This window comes from Lytechinus variegatus, chromosome 3 (genome assembly GCF_018143015.1).
Source record: "Lytechinus variegatus isolate NC3 chromosome 3, Lvar_3.0, whole genome shotgun sequence".
Classification (NCBI taxonomy): Eukaryota; Metazoa; Echinodermata; class Echinoidea; order Temnopleuroida; family Toxopneustidae; genus Lytechinus; species Lytechinus variegatus.
This window is the reverse complement of record NC_054742.1, coordinates 6,838,947-6,849,313: the sequence shown is the minus strand read 5'-3', so window position 1 is coordinate 6,849,313 and position 10,367 is coordinate 6,838,947. Positions and strand designations below refer to the sequence as shown.

Below are 10,367 nucleotides of genomic sequence, written 5' to 3'. Positions count from 1 at the left end.
TTGCAGCTCATTCAACGCGATCGGAGCGGCGTAACGAAAAATATGCGAAGCTTTGGAGCGGATTTCTCTCTTCTTTTTTTGCGATAAGAAGAAAATGCTATGCCTTGGAGCGGCTTTCTTTGTTCTTTTTCTCAACAAGGCAAAAATGCTATGCCTTGGAACGGAAATTTGAGTGTAATAATGGGGGTCCCCTCCGCGGCACATATATACCCACTATGCATTATATACTGAGTGCCCCCCCCCCGGAATAAAGCTAAGAAGTGAGTGATCGGGGGAAATATAGGTGAAGATAATTTTGGGCCTCACCCCCTTTTGGCGAAAGTCGGATCCGCCCCTGTGACACATACACACACACAGAAAAAAAAATGTTGTACCCCCTGAAAAAAATGCGATAAAATATGGGGATAATATTTCATAATTGAAGTACACAGCAAAAACTGTGGTGTTAACCGGTGGACATAGAGGACCACACCAGATATTTTACTCTGGTGTTAAATTGACTGTGTATTAGTTTAACACCTAGGTGTTAACACACGATCGCGGTGTTAAGGGTGTAATTTAACATCTCATGGCGTACAGTACGTGGTCCTAAGGAGACCCCAACCGGTGTCAGTTTTAACACCACAGTGTTTAAAGTGTAGTTGTCAGGGAGCGATTGCCCATGGTCTCTTATTATTTGACCTCTCGATGACATTTTGATCTCACTAAGATCCTGATCATCACACCGCGGGCTATCGGACCCGCGGACTAACGGACCCGCGGATTATCGGGCTGTACCATTTACCAATGTTACATAAGTCCTATACGACTATTGCAACACCGTGCTTTCTTGTTTGTGTATATTTGGGATGTAAATCATCGATATAAATCATCTATTTCTGTCTGGATTCCCCCTGTTATTAAGAATATGAGATGGCAACCTCGACATGTATAAGAAATTTAACGAAGTCGTTTTCGCAACGCAAATTAAAAGAGCTGGGAAAAAGAAGCGTGTGTTCAACTAGTTCATTCTTAGCCGCACCATCAACAAGGGTAGATATAGGTGTGAACAGGACTGGAAAAACTAAGGTGAGTTTTGTGAAGGCAGTCAGAGTGCATGGTCTGACTGACACCCCGGGTCTGACACACACAGTGTCGGATAAGGGGGATTACTCCCTTTATAATGTTATTTCAAATGTCAGGATTACAAAGCTGTAATTACAATTTACATTTGAGAAATGTGCACGTTTATATAATTCACGATGAGTTTACTCGCTCAGCTACAGACTCAACACAGTCTGAATGAATATGGTTAGTAAACATGTGTAGTATCATGCAGAAAATGGTTCCTGGCAATTCGCAGGCTACTCTAATATACTTCTAATGATTTTGTTTCTTTTTACTGTTCTGCAATTGTTGCCTATATTCATAAAATTTTACCACTTTTTATTCACCTTTATCAATTTGTCATATTCTGCTGTTTTGGTTGTATTCAGTTGTGCCTAGATGTAGTACTTCTAGTTTCATTAAGTTAAGGTGAAGAGCAAAAAGCTTTAAAGTGATCTGCATTATCTTTACTCTGTTTCATTAACGAGCTATATCATGCTTGACATGATTATGAAACTTTGCATGGCCTTTCAGAAGAATAAAATGTCTGCTGAGCTGGTAATTGAATAAATAAATGAAACCTTGAGGTAGGCACAGTACTTGAATAAATAAATGAAACCTTTTCTCTTCCAGTTACTTTATTCATGTGTAACAGGTCAGAAAACTATTATTTCTAGTGTTTGCTGGACATAATAAGTTTGTTACGTGTTGAAAAAGGGTATAGGGGAGTGCTAGTTGGGTAAATAAGGCCATGGGGTTAATGAGTTAGTTTTGTTTAGCTCACTGTTCAAGAATGGTATGGCCAAATGGATTACTGTTTGTTCAGTATTTGAGACAGTTCCTTTGCACAGATTTTGAGTATAGAGAACATCTCACAGCCCAATGCACAAACCCAGCAGCACCTCAAAATCAACATTTTGAAAGTAGCATTGCCAGTTTAGAGAGGCGAGTACTGTACCCAGTAATGTGTTTTCTCTGAGCATGTCAGAACTGTAGTAAATTTCACCACTTTTTCTTCTTTTTTCTGACTGGATGCCAATGAAAACAACATGCCTGATGGGGCAAATAAGGCCAACCGGATTAATACTTAACTATATGGTAACATTTGTTCAAACTTTAAAATGCAGTGGAGACATTTTAAATATATATGTCCGCTACCAATAAAACAGGTAGATACATAATAATATATCTGTGACAGTAGAAAACACAATCTGGGAATCTTTTTGTTTTCCATAATACTGGATAGGATTATTAAATTAATCCTAAAATGGGAGTGTTTTGGTATAAATGTTGATGTGATTGTCTCTAGTAAATGTTAAGTGATTGTATCAAACCATCTGAACTATTTTTACTCGAATACAGCAACAAAAAATATAGGTTTTAATCAGGTTGCCTCATTTTGGGCAAATAAGGCCACCAGACAATTCTGACATTGTCAATGGATAATGTTGGTCTTCTCTAGATCTAGTACTAGACATCTGATCATTTTCTGCTGCTTTACATGAAAAAGATACAATCGGAATTATGAAAAAGGTGGCCCTATTTACCCCACTCTCCCCTATACTCTGTAAGACAATAAACTAAGTGGGTAAGGCACAAAGAATGTTCTTCTGAGTTCTGACTTGTGTAGGCTTACTAATTCAAACTCATAGCTACTGCACTGTACAAGAGGGCCTAGTTGGCTCAGCCTACAACTTGTAAACTTAAATCAGGGTTCGACACTTGCAGTGGCCCGGGGCAACCAAAAATGAGAGTCGGGCCACCAAAATTCTGTAAAAACCCACACTTGGTGGCCCGATTGGGCTACCAAAGTTTTGATCAATTGTAATGTTTTCTATTGTTTTAGGGCCACCTAATTTGCTTTGTGGGCCACCAAAAATATGAAATTGATGATTTTGGTGGACTTATCAGGCCACCAAGAAAAAAGCTTAGTGTGGAGCCTTGCTTAAATAACTATAAAACATGAAAGTGTTTTGATTTTGAATTTCACACAGGTACTATACGATGGGGAATGTCCACTTTGCATTCAGGAGATCAAACTTGTGAAGTATCTTAACAAGAACAAAGATGTTATCCACTTTGTTGACATCTCTCAACCAGGGTACAATCAGATGGAACATAACAACATACCTTTAGATGAAGCCTTGGGTATCATGCATGTTATAGGACCAGATAACACAGTAAGACTTACATGTACTCTTTAATTAATTAGCTTCATTGAATCATTTACAGAATCATGAAACATTATGGTAGATATGTTTAGTAATTGCTCATCTTCAATTCTTTGTACGATGTCGAGTTTCAACCTCATCCTTCATGATTTTTATCTTGCTTTCACATTAAATATCTCCTACTCTGTTCTTTTCCTCCCAACAATTTCTATCCCACTATGATAAAAGTCATAAGATGACAGCAATTTGAGCATGACTTATCATATGTTCAAACCTTTTATATGATACCCTTTCCAAATGAGCTTTTGTAAAGTAAAAGTATAAACAAGGTATTTGATTGAATTCATTGCTTTGGGGCAATCATGTTTCAATACTGTGACCCCTTTAATTTTCTGCTGGGGACATGTATAAAATAACAATAGATTTTAATAATGATGTAAAAATGCCTTAAAGGTCAAGTCTACCCCAGAAAAATGTTGATTTGAATAGAGAAAAATCAAACTAGCACAACACTGAAATTTCATCAAAATCAGATGTAAAATAAGAAAGTTATGACATCTTAATATTTCGATTTTTTTTCACAAAACATGAGACAGTTGATGTCCCTCACTCACTGTTTCTGTTTTTTTATACAATATTTCATTTTTTACAGATCTGAAAATAAGGACCACATTGACTGCACCATATAGTATCAAACACTGCAAATTCCATATCTTCAGGGAGAATCAATCGTTGTTTCCCTTGACAATGAGAGAAAATTAGAATATTTCATATAATAAAATACAAAAGAAATAGTGAGTGGATGACGTCATCAGTCTCCGCATTTGCATACAGACCAGGACGTGCATATATATTAACTGTTTTGTGAAATTAAGCGAAACTTTAAAATATCATAACTTTCTTATTCTAAATCCGATTTTGATGAAATTTTCAGTGTTATCCTTGTTGGATTTTTCTCTTTTTATTCAAATAATAAACTTTGTATTGGAGTGGACTTGTCCTTTAATAAAATTATAAATGAAAACAAGAATATATGGATTATGTGTGACTGGAATAAAACTTTGTTGTAAGGCTTATCAGGTGTAAATGTCAATGAATTTTTCAATATAATGTATAATAATAAAGAATAATGAAAATAAGAATAAGAATTATTAAGATAATGAGAATGATATTAATATTATATCATGATGTAACTTCCCTAAGCATAAAGGACTTGCATGAATGCATGTGTGTGTGTGGGGGGGGTGAGAGTGACCATGTTCAATTCATTTCTCATTAATTTTTTTCCTTCCCTTTCTTAGGTGCATAAGAAGATAGATGCTGTTGATGCCATGTACAGAGCTGTAGGTTGGGGTTGGGCAACCGGTTTCATGAAATGGCCAATATTTGCTGGATTATTTGATAGAGGCTACATGTGGTTTGCACGCAACCGACTTCGACTGACTGGTCAGCAGTGTAGGGAAGGGAACTGCAAGATTCCTGACGCATGATCTCTGTCGAATTTATGCTTATTTCACTTCAATTCAAATTAATTTCAAATTGGCTTGACAATAGCAATAATTACCTTTAGACATATTCAAATGATTCAATATGGAAATGGACATTCAATAAATCAAAATGAAATGAATATAAGATTGAAATATATGATCAGTATATACAAGATATCAATATCTGAAATGAATCTTTGTGCACTCTTGCTGCACATTGAAATGTGGGTTTTTAGAATGAAGCCTGTTGCCATATACAGTTTATGCCTTGCAATGCATTTCTGTAGATTTTCTTGATTCCCAAATTGTTTATGTGGGGGGGGGGCACTTACATATATTGGTGGTAAGGGGATGTGCCGCTTTGATGACCCTCCTTTTCAGACCTTATTTTCAGTTCTCTAGATACTCCTAATGACAAAAGTTAATTTCAGAAGCCACCCAGCCCCGCTTGCAAGAACCCCGTTATGAGACATATCAGTTCCCCAGCCCTGCCAAAATCAGCAGCGCATGTGAGAGAGATGCTCCTACCAGCTCCCTACATATAACCCCCATTTCGGAGTTTTGTGAGGCACATCCCCATCAAAAAATAATTTGAGGCCCCCCCCCCCCCCGGTGGTATAGGTAAAAATGATTTTGCAAGAAAAAAAAGATGGTTAAGTAAACTTTCTTGATCTGGTAGATGTAAAGATCCAAATTTCCTGTAGTCACATCTTTTTCCTCGTTCAGACAGTATAAATTGTTTGTATAGGGAATCGAATGAGGCATTAATGCTTGGGGAAAATGAACAAAATGCACAACTTGGCTGAATGTTCATATTAATTAAGCAGAAAAGTAAGGTGAATATTCATCATTACTATTGAATCATCATGCATATATTATCATGCATTATGTTATATATCTCTAGAAAAAAAGGGAAAACTATTCTAGTGCATAAGCAGGAAACATTTGCAAAATAGCCTTTGATGTGGGAAACAATGAACTTTTAATTTTTTTTTTTACTCTAACCATTATATGATCTTTATTTTAAGTGCAATATTAAAGGAGAATGAAACCTTTGGAAGAAGATTGCTTGTGTGAAAACAGGAAAATCAAATAAACAGATCAACAAAAGTTTGAGAAAAATCAGACAAATAATGAGAAAGTTATGAGCATTTGAATATTGCGATCACTAATGCTATGGAGATAGCGAATTGGCAATGCGACAAAGATGTGTGATGTCACTTGTGAACAACTCTCCCCATTACTTTAGTATATATTTCACTAGAATTGCCTCTTTTATCACATCTATCCATAAATCATGTGTTCTGTCTACATGAGGGCATGTAATACATATTTTTTAAGAATACATCATGGATAAAGAGTTTGTATCATCATTAACAAAAAGCAAAGAGACATTTTGAGGGTATTTTATACTTCACCAAAGGGAAAGTTGTTCATCAGTGACATCACACATCCTTGTCGCATTGCCAATATGAGGATCTCCATAGCATTAGTGATTGCAATATTCAAATGCTCATAACTTTCTCACTATTTGTCCGATTTTTCTCAAACTTTCTTTATTCTTATTCTTTGATTTTTCTGTTTCTACACAAGCCTATTTGTTCTAAAGATTTCATTCCCCTTTAAGTTGAAACTGAATACGTTGGATTACAGGATATCATGCTGTTTTTGCATAATATACAAGGATATGATGCTATTCAACATTTCACTCAGACATGGGGTAATGTGGCTATAGCAACTTCATTTTAATATGTTAAATGAAACGAGCTTTACATTTAATTTCATCTTTGTCACAGGGCTGTATAGATAGGGATTGAGAAGGATAATTTTCATATCTTCACTCACCGTCATTAAAGAGCTAGAAGGATGCTCATGATATTAATACAGTGAAGCTGCATATTGCAGGTACGTTTTTATTAGATGTACAAGTATATGCTTCTCATACCAGTGTCTCAAGCCAAGAAAATTTGTTTACTTTTCATGACTAAATTATAATATGCAATGGACACTAAAATTAAAAGCATATTTCTTTCACATTCTTTGTCTGAAATGGAATTAAACTAAGAAAACAAACAGTTACACAAAGAAAAATCTTGATTTGAATTCTAATTGCAATTGATAAAGCCTGGGCAAGTCCAACTTAAATTTATTTGAATGAAGAAAATTAAATCCAACTACATTCTGTATAGGATTGAAAATAAAGTATGAACTTTTTAAATTTTGTTTATATTTACAAAGAAACAATGGTCAGTATTCAAATGAAGATAGAGGTACTATCACACACTCCCTATTTAATTTGTATTTATTACAGGCTATATATGAAATATATATGAAATTGAAATATACATATTTCATACCATACTATACAATGCAAAAAAAATTGCAAGTGTGTGACACAATCAGCTGCTGTATTTATATGTTGAAATGAATTTTGTATCAACCATAAAATTAAGGCTCAACACTGGCCACTAGTCAGACTGTCAAAGACCAGTAAAAATCTTTCTTGGTTACCAGATAAAAATGATTTTGTCACGGACATTAAAAAAAGATGAAAATATAGATTTACATGTTCTTTTAATATTCTTTATATTTGGGATAATTGGACACTAGTAAATTTTAGGCTGGATTATCGAAATAAACATCAGACCTGTTCCTGTCAGATCAGTAGAAAAATATTTGAATATTTTTTGACTGGTTGTGGTGGAATTATCACTAATCATATTTGAATTCTGAACATTCCTGGCGGATTGTCACAAATTGAATATCAAAGAAACATGAGAGCAATTTAGTCTTATTTAATTTATGTACTTAACATACTTATTCCTATAATAGATGCAAAAAAGTACCAAGAAAAATACAGTGTACAAAACAGTTTCTTTGTCTTTAGAAAATGTATGAATTCTGGGGCTTTTCAACCCCATCAGGAAGTTATGTTGATTACACTGTATGCAAAAAAAAAAAAAATTGAAATTGGTCATATTTACACTTATCTTTAAATGAAAGTTCTAAATATGATTTCCTGAACATTTATTGTTATAGCCTCTGGCAGTCTCACCTGCATTACGTGATTCAATATAGCAACAATGCTGATGTGGAAAACAATGAACAATTATTCATAAAAACACCATTAATATGATAATTTATAAGCTCACTGACCCAAAATGACCTTGATCATGTGGCCTGAAACTTGTGCAAAATTATCACTGATAATTGATTGTAACGTTTATGTCCAAGTTTCATGGAATAGTTATGGTGACATTTCAATATATATGAACGTTGGTTAAGATTTTAATGTTGTTGACACTGCACAAAAACATTCTTTGATGAAAATGAATAAATGATGAAGAACACGTTGAGGAATAATGTCTCTATATTCATTCATATTTGTACATGTTTTGTTTATCAGTAGAGAATGTTAGTTGATCCTTCTCTAAATTAACAACTCAAGTCTCATCAGAATCTACATGTATACAGATGCTTAGAACCAGAAGAGTAAATGTACACATAAAAAAAGTGGAACGCCTCTGGCAGTCTCGCCTGCATTTATGCGATTCGATGTAGCAGCAGTGCTGACTTTGAATACAACTATTGAATAATTATTCACATAAGATAACAAAAATTATGTCCATCAACCTAAAAATTACTTTTGACCATGATCATGTGACCTAAGACGTGTGCAAAACATTCATTCATACTTGATTACCCTTATGTCTATGTTTATAAAGTAGATCCATAAACTTTCTAAGTTTTGATGGCAATTCAACAATACCCCAATCACAGCCAAATTTTACTGATCTTCAATGACCTTCAATCTTGGTCATGTGACCTGAAACATGCAGGAGATATTCAGGGATACATGGTTGTTTTTATGTCAAAGTTTCATGAATTAGAGCCATAAACTTTTAAAGTTATGATGACAATTCCACAAATACCTTAACATTACCAAAGTTTGACTCTAAATTACCTTTGACGTTGGTCATGTGACCTGAATCTCACACAGGATGTTCAGGGATACCTGATTACTCTTATGTCCAAGTTTCATGAACTAGATCAATAAAAATTGGAAGTTAGGATGACAATCCACAAATATCCCGAACATGGCCAAAGCTTATGACCCAAAGTGACCTTTGACCTTGGTCATGTGACCTGAAACTCAGGCAGGATCTTATGTGATACACCATTACTCTTATGTCTAAGTTTCATGAACAAGGTCCATTTGATTTTCAAATTATAATGACATAATTTCAAAAACTACCTTGGTTAGATTTCAATGTTTTTCTAAATTAAGAACTCAAGTCTCGTCAGAATCTTCATGTACAACTGCAGATGCTTACAACCAGAAGAGTAAATGTACACATAAAAACAAGTGGAACGCCTCTGGAAGTCTCGCCTGCATTATGCGATTCGATATAGCAGCAGTGCTGACTTTGAAAACAGCTATTAAATAACTATTCACAAAACAAAACATTTATATAATAAAATCTATGTCCACTGACCAAAAAATGACTTTTGACCAAGATCATGTAACCTAAGATGTGTGCAAAACATTAATTCATACTTGATTACCCATATGTCTATGTTACATTAAGTAGATCCATATTAATATAAGGTGACATTTAAAAAAATTAACCCTGGTCAAGGTTTTGACATCGATTCCCCAAACTGTCTAAGTTTATTGACCCTTAAAGGACAAGTCCACCCCAACAAAAACTTGATTTGAATAAAAAGAGAAAAATTCAATGAGCATAACACTGAAAATTTCATCAAAATCGGATGTAAAATAAGAAAGTTATGACATTTTAAAGTTTCGCTTCATTTCACAAAACAGTTATATGAACGAGCCAGTTACATCCAAATGAGTCGATGATGTCACTCACTATTTCTTTTGTTTTTTATTGTTTGAAATATGAAATATTTTTATTTTCTTGTCATTGTCATCTGAAATGAAGTTTCATTCCTCCCTGAACACGTAGAATTCCATTATTTTAAGATTTTGTGCTTCAGGCAAGGAGGTCCTAATCATCAAATTCGTAAAAAATGAAATATTGTATAATTCAAACAATAAAAAACAAAAGAAATTGTGAGTGACATCATCGACTCTCTCATTTAGATGTAACTGGCTCGTTCATATAACTATTTTGTTAAAAATAAGCGAAACTTTGAAATGTCATAACTTCTTATTTTACATCCGATTTTGATGAAATCTTCAGCATTGTGCTTGTCTGATTTTTCTCTATTGATTCAAATCAACATTTTTCCGAGGTGGACTTGACCTTAAATGACCGTTGTCCTTGGACATGTGACCTGAAACTCGGGCAGGATATTCAGTAATGCTTGATTACGGTACCCTTATGTCCAAGTTCCATGAACTAGGTCCGTTTACATTTCAAGTTATGATGACATTTCAAAAACTTAACTTTGGTTAGATTTTTCAATGTTGACGACCCCCCCACCGCCATAAAAGTGGTGCCTATAGTCTCGTTCTGCTATGCATGCAAGACAAAACCACAGGTTTTCTGACACAAAGGTTTTGTGATAACACTCCTGATTAATTCGTGGTCAATGTTTTCAACAAAATACAAATACCACAATCATCTTGATTGGCCATTGTCATTGATTGCAA

The 10,367-nt window shown here is 34.5% G+C and overlaps 1 protein-coding gene across 1 annotated transcript; it reads left to right on the top strand.

Annotated features, from left to right (window-relative positions):
• The first annotated feature begins 769 nt into the window (after positions 1–769).
• On the top strand, positions 770–5,642 carry LOC121410096 (uncharacterized protein At5g50100, chloroplastic-like). Its single transcript, XM_041601965.1, has 3 exons — positions 770–1,068; positions 3,081–3,266; positions 4,559–5,642. The coding sequence occupies exons 1-3, from the start codon at positions 913–915 to the stop codon at positions 4,745–4,747; spliced, it is 531 nt and encodes a 176-aa protein (XP_041457899.1). The 5' UTR covers positions 770–912; the 3' UTR covers positions 4,748–5,642.
• Positions 5,643–10,367: the final 4,725 nt, after the last annotated feature.